Here is an 18,624-nt window from a genome sequence, read left to right as displayed (position 1 = left end):
CCCCTTCCTGGCTGGGCAGGGTCAGAGCTGTGTTGGGGGAAGGGCATGGGGTACACAAGATGCTTGGCCTAGACACTCACTGATTTTTATCTGCATCCTGGAGCCAGTCTGTTGCTCAGGTCTATGAACCACCCAAGAAGGCCCTGAGCCCAGCAACCTGCCCACTCCAGAGTAGTTTCTGAGCATAGCCTCACCTTCATCCACACAGCCCTGCACTGAGCCCTAGCCTTGGCCTGTTCTGAGCATCAGGCCCACAGGTTCAAAGTGAGGGTAGACATGGAAGTCCCCAGATGCCTGGGAGCTGGAGGCAGGATCTATGTCCTATTTTCTCTCCTCCCCCCCCCCCCCCAGCCTCATACAGTGGCCCCTTACGGTGCCTTCCCCTGTGCCCTGAGCTTTAGTCAGCACAGAGTGGGAGGACAGGACCAGGGGCCAGCTCAGAGGAAGAAAGCCACTTACACGGGAGGGCAGGGGCCCAAGGAAGTGTCTGCCTGGTAAAGAAGGAACAGGCTCCTTCCTACCTCACTAGATCCCACCTAGGCAGTCATCCGGCATTATCCCTTCTCCAAATCAGTTTCTGCAGCTTCCATGTTGGAAATGACTAGAAAGTGAGAACCTGTTCCTACCTAGTGACTACACTGTCCTTCAGTAACCAGGACTAGAAGAAAGCTGAAAACAGTCAGTATGCAGCCGGGCGGTGGTGGTGCACGCTTTTAATCCCAGCATTTAGGAGGCAGAACCAGACAGCTCTCTGTGAGTTTGGAGGCCAGCCTGGCCTGCAGAGTGAGTTCCAAGAAAGGCGCAAAGCTACACAGAGAAACCCTGTTTTGAAAAACCAAATAAATGAATGAATGAATGAATGAATGAATAAATAAATAAACAAACAAATAAATAAATAAATAAATAAAGAGAAGTCAGTATGCATGTAGCAGCTAAACCAGGCCTAGCACCAGGTGAAGGTTCTAGCTCTTGGGAGACTGTTTTGAGGGTGCTACAAACTAGGGAAGGAGCCAGATATGGTGGCACATGCCTGTAATGCCAACACTTGAGAAGCAAAAGCAGGAGAATTATCTCGTTTGAGGACAGCCCAGTGTACGTATTGAGATCCAGGTCATCCAGGGCTGCATAGCATAACAAGACCCTGTCTCAGAATACACCACCAGGAGCCTGTGAGATGACTCAGCCAGTGAAGGCATTTGCTGCCAAGCCTGACAACCTAAGTTAATCTCCAGGACCCACCTGGTGGAGGGAGAGAACCAACTCCTAGAGACTGTCTGACCTCTGCCAGCACACTGTGACACTCTGAGAGCATATACACATGCATACCCCACACACACACACACAAATAAATAAAATGCAATTTATAAAATCATCAAAACAAAAACTTATGGAAGGAAGTAAGGAGGTTTCCACTCTAGGATCAACCAACCACCTCCTTTCCACAAACTAGCCTTCTGGGACTCAATATATTTATTCCAAACAAAGGGAGAAAGTCAATGGGCCTGCACTTCTGTATTTGTATGGACATCTCACTTTACCCTGCTTCCCCTCCCAAAAACAGTAGGATAGAGACCCTATGCTAAAATTGGTGTATGCCCTTGCTGATGAGAGGGATTTTTGCAGGGGTAGATGCGAGGATTTTAGCCTTTGGACTAAAGTGACTCTCCTTGGGTTCCAAGGGAACTACCTCAGGTAGACACAGTGTGGGATTAAAAAAGGGGGGGGGGCAGATTCCAGGCAGCGGTGGCACATGTCTTTAATCCCAGCAGAGGCGAACTTTGAGTTTGAGGCCACCTTGGTCTACATAGTGAGTCCCAGGACAGCCAAAGCTATAAAAAAAAAAAAAAATTAAAAAAACAAACAAACAAACAACAACAACAAAAACCGGGCAGATCACAGGTAGCCTTGGCACTGTGTAGTGCCATATATAGAGGGCATTAGGGCCTGCTGGTCTACCTAGACAGTGGCTGAAATCCTGTGTACAGGTCAGATGTGCAACAGGACATCAAAGGACAGACCAGACTGTTGGAGAGCTGTGTCGTATGAACACCTCTTCAGCAATCCGGTCCCAGCCTTCCTTCTGTATCTGCTCTGTCTTGTGGCTCACTGACACATTTCTTCCTGTGTCTCCACTGAATTAAAGTTATAATACTATGTTCCCTTCTTCCTGCTTTGCAAAATAAGAGCAAAACAGATGAGCATAAACATTTACCCAAACCTTCGATAGGTAGAGAGAGGCCACACGTCTGAGTAATAACTACAAGTGGTTTTCTTTTTATTACATGTACTTATTGGGGGGCCTATGTGTGCCACAGCATTTGTGTGGAGGTCAGAAAACAGCTTGGGGAAGTCAGTTAGCTCCTTCTACTGTGTCGGTCCCAGGGGTTGAACTCAGGTCACCAGTGCCTTAACCCACTGAGCCACCTCACTGACCTTAAATGGTTGTTTTCTTAAAATATCTAAGGCCAGATTAAATGTACAAATGAAACTTAGGCATATGGGTGTCATTTGTAACATGCAGACACAGAACATAGAAGATCCAGGGGTCTCATCTGAGACAGATGGCAATAAAATAAAAGATGCAGGTATCACCCTTAGAGCAACAGCCAGAAGGAAAAACTCAGAAACATCACTAAAAACCAATGGAGGCGTTAATGTAAAATGTCTTAAAATACTTAGCTCAGGAAGGATTAAGATGGTTCATCAGGTAACGGCTCCTGCCAACAGAACTGGCCATCTAAGTTCAATCCCTGGAATTCCACAGGGTGGAAGGAGACAACTGAGTCTCACATGTTGTTCTCTGACCTCCACAAATCCTTGGTGTGGCACCATGTTTTGGCTTGCATGTGCCCTCACACATATACACACATACAACATAAGTAAATAAAATGTTTAAATTTTCTTAAAAATAAAATACAAAATTACAGCAAATAAGAAAGGACAGAGGGGGTTGGGGATTTAGCTCAATGGTAGAGCGCTTGCCTAGCAAGCGCAAGGCCCTGGGTTCAATCCTTAGCTAAAAAAAAAAAAAAAAAAAAAAAAAAAAGACAGAGGAGATTAAAAAAAAACAGCAGGAAAGAATAAACATAAACAAATTTGGGATGGGGAGATGACTCAGTGGGCAGAGTGCTTGCCACATAAGGGTTAGAACCAAAGGAACTCAGAGCAAGGCATTCGCCATAGTGAATGGGCAGTCAACAAGAAGATATAACAGGGCAACCTTGACAGATTACCAGACTCAGTATCACATCTGTAAATGACAATAATTATAGTACCTGTTTAGTGGGGGATGTTGAGAAATGAGTGAATGGTTTAGGCCATGTAGAGTTGACATATATATAGCACATGCTCCATGAGTGTTGATGTGGGGGCAAAGCTTCAAGCTCTCATGTGGCCTTGCCCAGCCCCTTCTAGGGTGAGACTCTACAGGCCACTGCATGATAAGGTATAAACAAGGTGTACTAGAAGGTTCCTCTCATTCTTTTTCCTGGTATAAAGTATGCATGCATACTTGGAGACTCGGGATGGAGACATGGAAGCCTTGAGACTGTCTACATCACTGGACCAAGGCATGAGGTTAAGGAGACCAGAATCAGGAAGGGACCAGCAACCGAGTGAGGCTTGGACCTCTTTCCCTGGTCACAAACTCAAGAAGAGTGACTGGTGGCCTTACCAGCCCGCTTCAGAACACCTACCCCCTTTTCCCAAGGCTGTGATGGCAACAGTAGAGAAGCTCCAGAGAGGCTGGAGACACTGGAAGGCAGCTCCTGGGAGAGCTGCTGGGGCTGAGCCAGCTCGGACAAGGAAGCCTGGGAAGGATGAGCAGTTTCCAGAACCATGGCAGTGTGTCTCCCAGGCTTGCTCATTGTTCCTCTGCTTCTCTGTCATGGGCACCTTCCTCCTGCGGTGGCCGCCTGCCTTTGTTGAAGACTGACCTCTTGTATTGGGGGCCTTCACTCTGATTTGGGGGTATTGGGCTGCCAGCTTTACTTACAAGAAACCAAGCAGCTCTGAGAGGTACGGACGCTTGCTTGGGATCTCACAGCTGGTAAGCAGCAAGGACAGGATTTCAGAATGGGCCCTGACTTTAAGTTCATTGTTCATTGCTGTTTGGAATCCAGATTAATCTTATTCAATACACTAAGTCACCAGAAATCTTCGAGTACTTCTCACTCTTTGGCTTTGTAATTCTATGAGTAAAACTTGGGGCACATTTTTTTCTATATGTCTGTGTTAAACTATATGTAATTTATGTATTGTACTCTTGTAGTCTGTGAATCAGAGCACAATCAGATATGATTTAAATGTGTGTGTGTGTGTGTGTGTGTGTGTGTGTGTGTGTGTGTGACAAATACAAATAGGGTCTCTGCAGGCCACACTAGTGGAAGTCCATGAACTGTGGACCGGTGGCTGTGGAGCCCCCATGGGACTGGACTAGGCCCTCTGGATATAGAAGATGGTTGTTTGGCTCGAACTGTTTGGGGGGCACCCAGGCAAGGGGATCAGGATCTGCTCCTGGTCTATGGGCAGGCTTCTGGAATCCAGTGCCTGTGGTGTAACACCTTGGGCAGCCTTGGTGCAATGGGAAGGGGCTTGGACCTGCCTCGGCTCAGTGTGCGGGCTCTGCTGACTCCCCATGGGAGACCTTGATTTGGGGGATGTGGGGATGTGGGGTGGCTTGGGAGGGAGGGCTGGAGGGTGGGAGAAGAGAAGAGGGGGGATCTGTGAGTGGTATGTGGAGTGAGTAGAAAATTTATTAATAAAGAAAATTGAAAAAAAAGAGGAGGAATTAGGAGGAGAGATAAATCAGTAAATACTTACAGGTTTGGTTCTCTGCACTTAAAATGGGCAGTTCATAGCCACTGGTGACTCCAGTTTCAGGGCATTCAGTGCCTTTTTCTGACCTCCATGGTCAGCAGGCATGCGCCTGCACGCGTGTGCGCGCACACGCGCGCACACACACACACACACACACACACACACACCACACACACGTGCACACACATGCAGACAAACACTAATACACATAAAAATAAAATAAATAAATCCCTACATTTGGAAAGTAGATAGGATCCCCAATCTCTTCCTTGGGGGTGAGTCCGTGAGTGCTGCTGAGGTTTATATAACATGTGTCTAGGGAACAGCTGGCCTAGTAGATGAAGCGCCATTCCTGGACCTGAATGGAGCATTCTATTAAGCCCTCAGCAGATTTCTTCCTGCAATCCACAGAGCAGTGTCAAGGAACTGCTCTCTAATATGGGCCACAGCTGTTTCCACCCCTGCATCTGAACCCATACTCCCTGTTGTTACCCTCCCCACCTAGCCAAATCTTCCATGTTGATGAACAAACCCCAGACCATGTTCAAAATCTTGCTTACTCTAGATCTGATCATTTGTGGTGATCCTCTTGCCTCTGAGTCATGGCATCCTTGAGTCAGCACTGAACTGTCTTGCTTAGGGTGCTTCCTCCTGCTGAATACCTGTTTTATAGCTGAGGAGACTGGCTTTCAGAAAGTTCAAATAATTTCACAAAGTCAAGCAGCGAGTGGTAGAACCGGGATTTGAACCCAGGGCTGACTCTAGAGTCTCTAAGTACTAAGCTGTGTGAAACAAAAGTGGTCTTCTACACACCTGTTGATTCTTTCCAGCACCTTTCTAGGACACCTATATGCACACTCGCAAAAATCAAAATACACAAAAATCAAATGTTAAGCAAATGATTGAGTGAATAATTATTTGAATGAATAGATGAATGAATTATCCAGGCCAACATCAAGAAGAAAGTCTGCAGTGGAGGAAAAGCGACCTCCATTTATGATGCAACCCCTGGTGATGCAGAATATATTGGTTCTTGTATATGCAGAGTCCAGCATGGGCTCTCAGACATCGTTACCAGGTTTCAACCTATCTAGCTCTTGGTTTGGCCACACTCTATGCTCTCCGGGTCATTAGTTGGGCTCTGCTCGCAACTCTGGACTCTGCCAACTTAGCAACTCCAGTGGGAGGAACAGGCATCTGATGGCTCTTGGTTCAAGCCAGCTTAGGCCATGGGCCTGATCTGGATTCCACATCCAGGGCCCGGAAGGGGCAGTGTAGTTAGATCTTGATTCCCTCCCCAAAGCCACTGTGTATGTAGCCCCACACATACCACATGGGCTGAGATGGTGCTAGAGCATAGGATGCTATAACCAAGAGATGTGGAAATGGGTATCAGAAGTATGAATATCAAGGGTCCAATCTGTCTCTTGCAGGACCTGGTGGACTGGCAGAAGCCTCTCCTGTGGCAGGTGGGCCACTTGGGAGAGAAGTATGATGAGTGGGTCCACCAGCCGGTGGCCAGGCCCATTCGCCTCTTCCACTCTGACCTCATCGAGGCTTTCTCCAAGACTGTCTGGTGAGTACTATGCAGGTTCTGAGCTGAGCCTCTCTGCTGGTAACATCAGTAAAATGTGGAAGGGGAGGGAGTAGTTGAGTTCCTCCTTAAAATAAAGGATATATTGTAAATTCTTGGGGAGAGGGGGACAGGCTGTAGCCATAATCAATTCCTGCATGTGGTTTTATCTACTATCTGGGTAACATCCTACCATGTGGCTGTGCCTAATTTTTTTCCAGACTCCTATGTATGGTTAGAAACCTCTAATGCACGCCAACAATTTTTCCTGCAATTAGTTCCCCCTGCCACAAGAGGGCAGTGTCTATATAGCTGTCCAGAGTCAGTGATTATGGTACCCCATAATCTTTTCTGCCAGTGATTCACCTCAAGAGGCAGGGTCAGGCCAGGTGATAGTGGGACATACCTTTAATCTAAGAACTGGGGAGGCAGAGGCAGATGGATCTCTGTGAGTTTGAGACCAGCATGGTCTTCCAGGATAGACAAAGCTATGCAAAGAAACCCTGTCTCAAAAAACCAGAGCGGGGCTGGGGTGGCAGATGGACTCACAGCTTCTCTTTTCTTTTCCCCTGATCCTCACAACATCGTGCCTTTTGACCACGGCTCTCCACACACTTTCTGCATGTGCTTTGGTATCACCTTGTTTGCTCTGTAGTTAAAATATGTGCCTCAGAGAAGCTGGACGCGGTTGTCCCCCTCCCCCCTCCTATGCATCTCTCTCTCTCTCTCACCCTGATGGCCCTCCCGCAGGTATAGTGTCCCCATCATCTGGGTGCCCCTGGTGCTGTACCTCAGCTGGTCCTACTACCGAACCCTCAGCCAGGACAACACCCGGCTCTTCACATCATTCACAACAGGTAACAACACACTGGCTTCTTCCTGAATTGCTCCTGTGGGTCCTGAGGGCAGGAAACTGTGTTCCCCATACTCTTACACTTCTGTGGGCATAGAGAAACCACATCACAAACAGGTCAAAGTGAGGCCTAGCATAGGAAAAATGTCCTCCCAACCCCATGGATACACAAGTGAGCAACACATGAACAGACACTAAACAAAGTCATATCATCACGTTCTTAGCAATAAGAAGACAGAGGAAGAGAACTCCTAACTGAGATGAAGAACAGAGAACGTTCTAGGTGTGATACTTCCCCTCTCATAGTAATGTCAGCCGTGGGAGATGGAGACAGGAAGATCATTATAAGTTGAGGCTATCCTTACATACATTAGCAGGCCCAGGGCAGCCAGGGCTGGACAGTGAGGCCCTGTCTCAATTCAAATAACAGAGAATGTATAGCCTAGAATTCCTCACTGAGAGACTAAATGAAGACCAGGGATGGTGGATACACGTGTAATCCTAGCACTTCAAAAACAAAGGCAAGGGAATTAGTTACTGTAAGCTGAAGGCCAGCCTCATCTACCATAGCATGTCCAAGGCTAGCCAAGGCTAACCAGGGCTATATAATGAGTCTCTATCACAAAGGACAATAGGTAGATAGGTAGGTAAGTAGATAGATAGATAGATGACAGATAGAGAGATAGATAGATAGATAGATAGATAGGTAGATAGATGATAGATAGGTAGATAGATAGATGATTGATAGATAGTAGATAGATAGATAGATAGATAGATAGATAGATAGATAGATAGATGATTGATAGATGGAATCGGTATTATCAGGTGGCACAGCTGCATGTAGATGAATCCATGTTCACATCACAGATTGGAGGAGAACTTGGGAGAAAGATATGCAAGCACCACAGACCATCTTCAAAGCTAAGGGCCACACAACAGAAGCTGACCTGGCAGTGACAGCTGATCCTCTCTACTTAGTGTGGAGCATGCATCAGACCGTGTACTTTCCTGAGACTGCTCTCAGCGGCCCCATGGGAAAAGCATTTACTCTCCCCTCTCAGAGCTGAGGAAGCATGGCCATTCCAGAAGGCATACGTGTGTAAAAACATCACAGAGTACATGGCTAAGTGTATGCAGTGTTATCTTCCAGGTCTTTTTCTGAGATGAGGGGCTGGGAGATAACTCTGTTGGCAAAGCAATTGCTTCACAAGCCTGAGAACCTGAGTTTGATCCCAGCATCTATATAAACACCCAGGCTTGGGGGTGAGCGCTTGTAATCCCCCAGCTCAGGAGATAGAGACCGATGGGTCCCCAGCCTTCACTGGCCAGCCATTCTAGCCTAATAGGCCAGCCTCAAGTTCCAGTGAGAGACACTGTCTCAAAAAACAAAGTGGGTGGCTCCTGAGGAGGAACAGCACCCAAGATTGTCCTCGGGTCTGTACGTGTATGCACACATACCTGCAGACATATATGCATTCACACACACAAATAAACACACAACATAGAGCCTAGAAAAGGTAAATGAGTCATTCAGGGCCATATGGCCTAGGATGTGGAAACCAACTACCCCGACCCCCAGCTTCCAGTTGGGGGACAGGAGACAGAGAGTTTGGCATGGGCTATTATCCAAAGAACATGGAGAACTGAGTTTCTCAGGGTGGCCAGTCTGCCATCTTGGCTCACAGACTCAGCTTACCTCAGTCTCCAGGCACATACCTCTTCCCTTGCACAGTCTACCTCAGGGTATTGTCTGGGGCTATTGCTTCTCTCGCCTGATCACAATTTGTTCCTGACATGCACCAGACAGAGAGGCTTCTTCCTCCACACACACAGAGGCTTCTCTTCTTCCTACATCCCCTGAGGACAGCAAGTCAAGGGCCTCCCACAACATTGGGGCCCTCAGTTTATCTGCCTCACCCAAGATAGGGTGGGGGATGTGCACACTGTGGGACGTGCCCCTGCAACTCAGCCCAGAGCCCAGAGGGTTACCGTGCATACCCCACTAGCCACAGTTACCCTTTTCGGCCCACGCTGAACAGCTCGGGCACAGCACAGGGCTTGTTGCTCAGAGGCCTGCTCACTGAATCGCCCACTGTCTGCCCAGCACTCCCCTAACAATTACCAACAGTGGCAGGGCTGCCCGAGCTGGTAGCCAGAGGGGGAAGGGGACACTAAAGCTTTGGCCCAGGTCCCTCTGCTGGATTCCTCCAGAGATGCCACTCAGTACCAGCTCCGGCCCGATGGGCAGCTTAGGCGATGCTGGGGTGAGGAGGCGGGTGGAGGCTTGACCTATAGGAGAAGGCTGTTCTCCATGGCCAGGACAGTGATTTGAGGACTCCACAGCACCACAGGCCTCTGCAGACAGCTAATATGTGCCTGTGTGATAAAGGTCCAGTGTGGCAGGCTGGGAAGCTGGGGCCGCAGTGCCAGCAACCGTGGCACGAGAGACACATCGCCTCACACATTCCTCCTTCTGCAGATCACCATGCAAGGCACAGGTCACAGGCAGAGCAAATAAGAACTCTTAAAGTGAGGTAAAGGGACACTCAGTGGGGTCCCATTGCAGCTACTGGACAATAATGCCCTAGAATAAATGCAGAAGCGCTAGGGTGCCACAGAGTAGTGCAGGCTTAAGAGGGACACAGCTTCCAGAGAGGAATGGAGCACATGAGAGCCAATTGTAGCTGTGTCTCATGTTTGTTCCCGGGTGAGGGGTAGGTAATTCCCAGACCTAGAAATTCACTTGGAGCTGTTTGTCAGAATGAGGTATGGCCTGACTCTGGCCCAAAATCTAGTGGTCACTCCTGCTTCCCACCTGCCCAGGCTTTCTCCCTTCCACAGAAGCCCCTGTGGCCACTGGGCCTGGGCCTGCCTACAGTGTACAGCTCACCTGGGCCCTTCGGAGGTACCTCTCAAAGCTGCCTCCCTCTGAGCCTGGTATGCTCCTAGGGTGGCACAGATCCAATTTCATCCAGGTACAAACCTCCAGGAGCTTTCTCCACCATTTTTCTCCTAATAAGTGTGAGCCTGTTGTGTTAAGCTGGACACGTAAAGAAGACCTTACTCATAGAAAAGCCTTATCTTGCCAGCCTGGGCTACAGAGTGAGTTCCAGGAAAGGCACAAAGTGACACAGAGAAACCCTGTCTCAAAAACAAAAAAGAAAGGGAGGGACGGAGGGAGGGAGGAAGAGGAAGGAAGGAAGGAAGGAGGAAGGAAGGAGGAAGGAAGGAAGGAAGGAAGGAAAGAAGGAAAGAAAAACCTTATCTCCAAGCTGGGGACACAGAATCAATGATATCACAGACCCTAGTGCTTCAGGATGGTACCAGAGGGCAGAGCAAGATGCACAAGCCAGCCAGAGTGGGTGAAGACAAATGTCAGGGCCATGTGGACTAGCTCCCCAGGGACAAGAAAGGCAGAGGGACTCCAGGGAAGAGCATCAGCAAATTTGTATGTGCGGGAGAAAATGGCATGGCCCAGAGAAGAAGCCACTGGAGGTCCGATTTGGCCCCTGTACAGGTGACATGTCTAGAGGATCGAGACTTGAGGGACATGGGATGTTGTGTTTGGGGGGGGGCGGGACTAGACTTTGTTTACTGGCTGTGAGGTATCCCTGAATGATTCAGCGAGGTATAGAAGCAGGAGCAGAGGCCTGAGACTGCCCTGGGGCCTGATAGGGTAAGGTGGAAGGATTCAGAACAGAGAACTGGCGTTGGAGAGGCGGCACAGCAGTTAAAGAGCATGTAGTACTCTTGCAGAGGACTTGAGTTCAGTTTCCGGCACCCATGTGAGGCAGCAGATGACCTTTCTGTAACTCCAGCTCCAGGAAGTCAGATACCTCCAGTCTTCTTGAATCACACACACACACACACACACACACACACACACACACACACACACTTAGAAATAAATATCTAGAAAGAAAAGTAATGAACTGAGATGGATGGACAGGTGGATAGACAAGTGGATTTAAGTTACAGATTGGGCGTGGCAGTGCAAGAGGCTGTGGAGAAAAAACGAGGATATGTTCCTCTTCCCCGCACACCATGGCTTTAGCCATATGCCATGGGGAGGCTATCTCAATGATAGATAAGCAGACAAAATGCAAACGGGGGTAAGATTCACACATCATAAAACTAGCCATTTTAACTCCAATTGCACAGTGGCTTTTAGTTCCAGCACCACCTCTATCTAGTTCCACATCCTTCCATCACCTCCGAAGGAAACTCAGACCAGATGAGCAGTTGTTCCCCATTCTCCATCCTCCTGCTCACAGTGACCCCCACTCTGCTTTCTATGTCCATGCATGTACTTGTTCTGAACTTTCACCTAAACAGAATCAGGCACTCTGTGGCCCTGGCCTCTGGCCTCTTTCACTTTGCCAAAGAGATCTGAAGTGAGTGGAGGTGACAGGTCTTGGTGACTACTGGATGTGGGGAAAGCAGATACTCAAAGGCTTTTGGTAACGTGTGGGTATCCGCAGAGGAGAAAACCCAGTGAGCAGTCTGGAGAGGTGGGGCCCACAGAAAAAGGAAGATAGTTAGCTTCATTTGGGAAGGGTTAGCTCTGGGGTCCTGTGTACACCCTATGGAGACACACAGTGGCAAGTGGCCTGCTGAAGGTGGGGTGGACGTGCAGATCTGGGGGTTGCCAGCCTGCAATTAAAATTAGTTATCAAGTAGAGCATTTGGAGGGACAGAGGTGCAGCTTCCGCCGTTGAGCGAGAGAAGGGATATCCAGTCCCATCTCCTGAATGACAACGGGCACACAACTCAGAATTTGCTAAAAACCACTGAGCTGTACCTTTATGTGGGTGAAGTGTATGGTGCAAGAATATATATATGAGAGAGAGAGAGAGAGAGAGAGAGAGAGAGAGTGTGTGTGTCATTGTGTAGCCCAAACTGGTTTTGAACTAATGGTCCTTCTGCCTCAGCCTCCCAATTACTGGAATTATAGGTGTGCAGCACTACCCTCAGCTTGATAACTCTATTTTTTAAGAGAGAGTACAGCTAAAGCAGCAGCTTGTGAGGAAAGGGGATGTAAAATGTTTTATTACTGGGTACAAAATGTCTGGCAGATACAACTCAAAGGAAGGGCTTGGCTGGCTCCCAGTTGAGGCTGGTCCATCAAGGCTGAGAAGTCTGGATGGCAGAACATGAATCAGCTGGTCACATCAGACCAGCACTCAGGGATTCTGCTCAGCTCACGCCTACCTTTTTATTCAAGTCCAGGACCCCAGGCCAGGAGATGCTGTGACCCATATTCAGGTTAGCTCTTCCCTGTTCAGGTTAAATGTTTCTGGAAACACCCCCACAGAAACAAACGGAGGTGTGTTTCCATAAAGATGTTCAATATAGTCGAGCTGACAATGAAAATTAACCATCACAAAAGGTAAAGCCAAGAAGAAGAGAAAGACATGGAGGAAACCAGACAGGAGCAGAAGGAGAGTTGAAGTCTCCTAGAGATCAAAAGTGAAAGCAGGAGGAACTGCAAGGTGTCATCAGATGGCTAGATCTCAAGGACATTGACCTTGAAGATACCTGCACAGCCTTCCCACCTCCATCCACACACACAACTACACCTGCACAGCCTTCCTACCTCCATCCACACACATAACTACACCTGCACAGCCTTCTCACCTCCATCCAGACACACAACTACACCTGCACAGCCTTCCCACCTCCATCCACACACATAACTACACCTGCACAGCCTTCCTACCTCCATCCACACACATAACTACACCTGCACAGCCTTCCTACCTCCATCCACACACATAACTACACCTGCACAGCCTTCCTACCTCCATCCACACACATAACTACACCTGCACAGCCTTCTCACCTCCATCCACACACATAACTACACCTGCACAGCCTTCCTACCTCCATCCAGACACACAAACTACACCTGCACAGCCTTCCTACCTCCATCCACACACATAACTACACCTGCACAGCCTTCCTACCTCCATCCACACACATAACTACACCTGCACAGCCTTCCTACCTCCATCCACACATAACTACACCTGCACAGCCTTCCCACCTCCATCCACACATAACTACACCTGCACAGCCTTCCTACCTCCATCCACACATAACTACACCTGCACAGCCTTCCCACCTCCATCCACACACATAACTACACCTGCACAGCCTTCCTACCTCCATCCACACATAACTACACCTGCACAGCCTTCCCACCTCCATCCACACATAACTACACCTGCACAGCCTTCCCACCTCCATCCACACATAACTACACCTGCACAGCCTTCCCACCTCCATCCAGACACATAACTACACCTGCACAGCCTTCCTACCTCCATCCACACATAACTACACCTGCACAGCCTTCCTACCTCCATCCACACACATAACTACACCTGCACAGCCTTCCTACCTCCATCTACACATAACTACACCTGCACAGCCTTCCTACCTCCATCCACACACATAACTACACCTGCACAGCCTTCTCACCTCCATCCACACATACTACACTGCACAGCCTTCCACCTCCATCCACACACACAACTACACCTGCACAGCCTTCCTGCCTCCATCCACACACATAACTACACCTGCACAGCCTTCCCACCTCCATCCACACACATAACTACACCTGCACAGCCTTCCCACCTCCATCCACACACATAACTACACCTGCACAGCCTTCCTACCTCCATCCACACACACAACTACACCTGCACAGCCTTCTTACCTCCATCCAGGCTGCTAGTTTTCCACGGATCCTAAGATTTCAAGTCTATTGACCGTTCTGTATTTAGGTTTTCCTGTCCTTCCTGTCCATCCACTCCCATACACATGGTCCTCAACTGTTCCTTCCTTCTCTCAGTGACTGCTGGCTCTGATGGCTTTTTCAAGATGGTCTCCCCCCATGCCACTGAGTCACCCTTCTAGGTAGAGAATCAGCACTCAGCCAGAGCTGTACCTCCTACAGGCCCCATTAGGAAAACTTGGGCTCTCTGACCAGTAGCCTCTTCACTCTAGTAAAGAACCTTTTCCAAGCCCACTACAGATTCTCACAGCCTCCTTCTCACTTTACCATAGGGCTTTTCAGTGTAGCCGCCCGTAGCTACTAGGCAGAGGGCATCGACACCCAAGTTAGCCGGGGTGTGTGCATGGCACTCCTCAACCCTGAGCATCTCTCTGGCTCCGCCACAGATTACTCAGTGGCGGTGCCCAAGTCCATGTTCCCAGGCCTCTTTGTGTTGGGCATGCTCTTCTGGACCCTCATGGAGTATGTCATCCACCGTTTCCTGTTCCATATGAAGCCCCCCAGCGACAGCCATTACCTCATCATGCTGCACTTTGTCATGCACGGCCAGCACCACAAGGTGAGCAGTGGGTCCCGCTCCAGGCCCAGCACATACAGCCAGCTCCCAAGAGTCTTCCTGAGAATCCAGGTCTGGGCTTGGAGTGATGGAAATGGAAGATGTTTGTGGTTCCTCAGAGGGGTGACTGGGTTGGACATTCTCATCTGAGCCAGGAAGGGACAATATGAGTGTGATACGTACATACTCTGGTGTTATGCACACACCGTGATTATTAACACTGACGTCTATGCACCACCCAAATTCATCATCATCTTTGATGCTTACAACTTATTCATTGGCCCAGTAATGTTGTTTGAATACTGCAGATATCATACTAGATTTCAGTGAACAAAGCAGACAAAAACCCTCGCCCTTGTAAAGGTTATCTTCTGAAGGTGATGCGCCTATGCTCCTATCCCACAGTGGAGACTGAAGCTTGGGGAGACTAAGGAACTGAGTAACCCTCCCTCTTCCTTTGAGGGTCAGGAGCCAAAGGCTTAGGCTCTGATTCACTGGCTCACTGTAAACCATCTTCATCAAGGATGCTTCCAATTGAGAAATGGGGAAGAGGAACATCATATTCAATTCCTAGGCTCCTCTCGCCACAGACTGTATAACCCAGGTTGCTGATGTGCGGCTCTCCCACGTGACTCCAGAAAGTCCCCCTAGCAAAGGGCCTGGTAGATGAGGTCAGGATTCCTGTCACCCAAATGATCTCAGGAGCATGGTGTGTCTGTCCTTGGGCAGTTTGCCAAGTCCCATCCTGGCTAGTAAATAAGAAGGATACCTTCTCTGGGTCTTTCAGGTATGTTGACCTGTCTGTCCCAAAGCTACAAAGATACCAAGCCTTTCCAGGACAGGTCACTCTCCCCTCAGTGGAACATCTGGTTGCTCCATTCCATGAGTAGCATCTCATGACATACCATGACCACAAATAGGCCACCAGCCTTGGGCTGCCTCTGATGACCACGCCTCTCTGTCCACAGGCTCCCTTTGACGGCTCCCGCCTGGTTTTCCCGCCAGTGCCAGCCTCTCTAGTGATTGCCTTCTTCTATGTGTGCCTGAGGCTCATCCTGCCTGAGGCTGTGGCAGGCATCATCTTTGCAGGAGGTCTCCTGGGCTATGTCCTCTATGACATGACTCATTACTATCTGCACTTTGGCTCACCACACAAGGGCTCCTACCTGTACAACATGAAGGCCCACCACGTCAAGCATCACTTTGAATACCAGAAATCAGGTAAGGCTGGGATTCCCAGCCTTTATTTTTGATTATTGACTTATTTGGCAGATTCAGCCCCCAACTAAGAGCTAGCCTCTGTTCAGGGAATGTCATATGCAGAGGGCTTATTTGTCTAGATAGCTATGCAAAGGGGCAAACATGGAAATGAATACATGGCAAAGATTGTCTCAGATAGTGATGTGTCCTAAAAATAGCAAGAAAGCATTGGGCTAGGTGTGGTAGTGTACCCCTTTAAACTCAGCACTCTAGAGCCTGAGATAGGCAGATCTCTGTGAGTTTGATGCCAGCCTGGTCTACATAGGGAGTTCCAGGCTAGCCAGACCTATATCATAAGACTCTGTCTCAAAAAAAAAAAAAAAGAAAAGAACAAAGAAAAAAAGAAAATTTCATGATATATTGCCGAAGTATTACCATTTTAACTTGTAATTAACATAAAAAGCACTAATGAGCTCTCTTACATTCCCTTATATTGTCTATTTTGTACTGAGAGCACATCTCAATACATATGCTAAATTTTCATCAGGAATACTTGATCTTTATCTATGTTTTTCAATAAAATCTATAGTTAAAAAGACAGATTCACAGATATAAGTTGCTCCAAACATACTTCTGAGATATCTGGTAACTGAGTCAAATATATATGTGCACATCAAAACTTAATTTGAATTGAGTGAAATCAGAAAATCAGTTCCTCTGAAACTCTATCCACTCCCAGCACTTATTAGCCAAGTGCTCACTGTGTCCCTTGCTGGCTTGTAAAGCCCTAGATAAGGTAACTCAAGGTCACAGCGAATGTCATTGGAGCTGAGACACAAATGAAAAGAAGGCAGTGTCTGGGAAGTAGGCCTTCCAGGAGCAACACCCTGAGGCAGGAGTGAACTTGACCAGCAAGGAAGAGGGAGAAGCTGAGGAGGGCAGTGTTGGGGAACACAAGTAGGGCCAGGCCCATCCAGGAACTCAGGCCGCAGAAGGAATCTGGGGTTATACCAACTCTATCTTGGGGAACAGCAGAGACACAGGTGTTTGGCCCTTGGGAAGGGCGTCAGGACAGCTATTGTAATTTGCCCAGCTTGACCTACCCAAGTCAGTTCCTTTGTGCGCTAATGTCTGCTCTAATGTCTTATCTCCTGCCCTATGTCTCCCTCTGCAGGGTTTGGCATCAGCACTAAATTGTGGGATTACTTTTTCCACACCCTCATACCAGAGGAATCCCACCCGAAGATGCAGTGACAGCCCCTACACCCTCTGTTCTGCCCTCGGCCTAGCCCTGGCCCCTGCACCCAGTCCTACCCTGCCTCCATCCAAACCCTGCTGGGATCAGCTTGGCAAGGCAGGATGGGCTCTGTCTAGCCCTGGGGCTTGGTGGAGACCTTAAAGCAGGACTTCCCTTCTGGCTTACCTGTGAGGATAGCATCCTCTTGATAGCCAAGTGGCCCTTGGGGACCGGCTCATTCTCAGAGAATTATGACCTCCTCCTTGGCATCTCTGCCTACGCTTCAGCCCTCGGTACTGATTCAGGGTCCAGACAATGGCCCCAAGGGGCATGAAGGAAACTGACCCCACCTGTGCCTTAGAACCCTGGGCTCCCTGGGAGCTTCCCCATGCAGCAGAGGGACCAGTGTGCACACAGCAAAAGCATGGTGTGCAGGCCTGTGGCCACATCTTACCCCCCTGCTCTTTCTTGAGAGTTTGATGGTGCAGAGGCGAATGAAGGGCTATCCTGAGAAGAGTCAGCACGACGCCTCCCACAGGCCATGCTCAGACCCCAGGCCAGCCACTCTGGACCCTGCCAACCCCAGATACCAGCTATACCACCAGCTGCCTCAGTGGGAGTAAGCCGGCATTTATCTACCTGGGCAGAAAACCTGAGGGTGGCTGGCATCTGGCTCAAGGCTGACAGGAGCTCTGGCCCTTGTCCTTGGGAATCAACAGCTGCTTTCTCCATCTCCCCTCTGTCCCCAAACCACAAAACTGCTCCCCAAAGGAGGCTGGAGAGGTTTCTGCATTGGTGAGAGCCCACCCTAGCCCTTGCCATTCTTGACCTCCGCCTACACAGGTGGATGCCTGCCCCAACTCAGGACCCTCCCAGCAGTGCCTCCTGAAGCCAAGAATGGGCTTTCATGTGGTGCCTTATTGCCTTCCCCATCCTGAGACCGTTCTTCCTTGTAACCAGAGCCCTCACTGCTCCTGAAGTCTTATTTATAAATTACATAAATATTCTTAATCTGACCTCAAATGAAGTAGCTGGTCAGATGGCCCTTTCTAATCCAATGTGTTGATCATATATATACATATACATATATATAAAAAATCATCTTGCCTTCCTTTTTGTTCTTTCTTACCCACAAGCCATTACTACTTGAAACTTGTCAAAAACCCAGTGGGTGCAAAGACTAAAGAGAAGCAGTGTGACTGGCCCTGTGATTTATGCTGTTTACGGTGAAGCTATCTAGAGATTTTGAGATAAATATACAAAACTGTGGTTGTGAAATAAAGATGTAAATAAATTGTATATTTTGAAAAATAAAACATTGAGAAGAAACGAACAAAGATCCGCCAGTGTTTGTTGATGGTGACCGGACCCCATCATGATTGGAAAGAGGAACGGTCTAGAAGGAAGATGGTATTTCACTGAGCAGCTTGTATAAAGTTGCTGGGGAATGGGAAATAAAAAGCTGATTGGCAGGCCAGGTATTGTAGCACATACCTTCAAACCCAGCAGGGGCAGAGGCAGAGGCAGGCAGATCTCTGAGTTTGAAGCCAGCCTGGTCTACAGAGCGAGTTCCAGGACAGCCAGG

At 48.6% G+C, this 18,624-nt stretch overlaps 1 protein-coding gene across 1 annotated transcript in view; it reads left to right on the top strand.

Moving 5' to 3' along the window:
• Fa2h (fatty acid 2-hydroxylase) overlaps window positions 1-18,386 on the top strand; it is a 63,131-nt gene extending 44,745 nt beyond the window's left edge. The window contains exons 3-7 of the mRNA XM_036188471.1: window positions 6,252-6,394; window positions 7,142-7,248; window positions 14,433-14,605; window positions 15,571-15,823; window positions 16,977-18,386. Coding sequence (XP_036044364.1) covers window positions 6,252-6,394; window positions 7,142-7,248; window positions 14,433-14,605; window positions 15,571-15,823; window positions 16,977-17,056 — 756 coding nt within the window. The 3' untranslated portion in view covers window positions 17,057-18,386. The remainder of the gene's footprint in view (window positions 1-6,251; window positions 6,395-7,141; window positions 7,249-14,432; window positions 14,606-15,570; window positions 15,824-16,976) is intronic.
• Window positions 18,387-18,624: the final 238 nt, after the last annotated feature.

This window comes from Onychomys torridus, chromosome 5, assembly GCF_903995425.1.
Source record: "Onychomys torridus chromosome 5, mOncTor1.1, whole genome shotgun sequence".
NCBI lineage: Eukaryota > Metazoa > Chordata > Mammalia > Rodentia > Cricetidae > Onychomys > Onychomys torridus.
The sequence above is the reverse complement of the archived record's forward strand: the minus strand, read 5'-3'. Positions and strand labels throughout refer to the sequence as shown.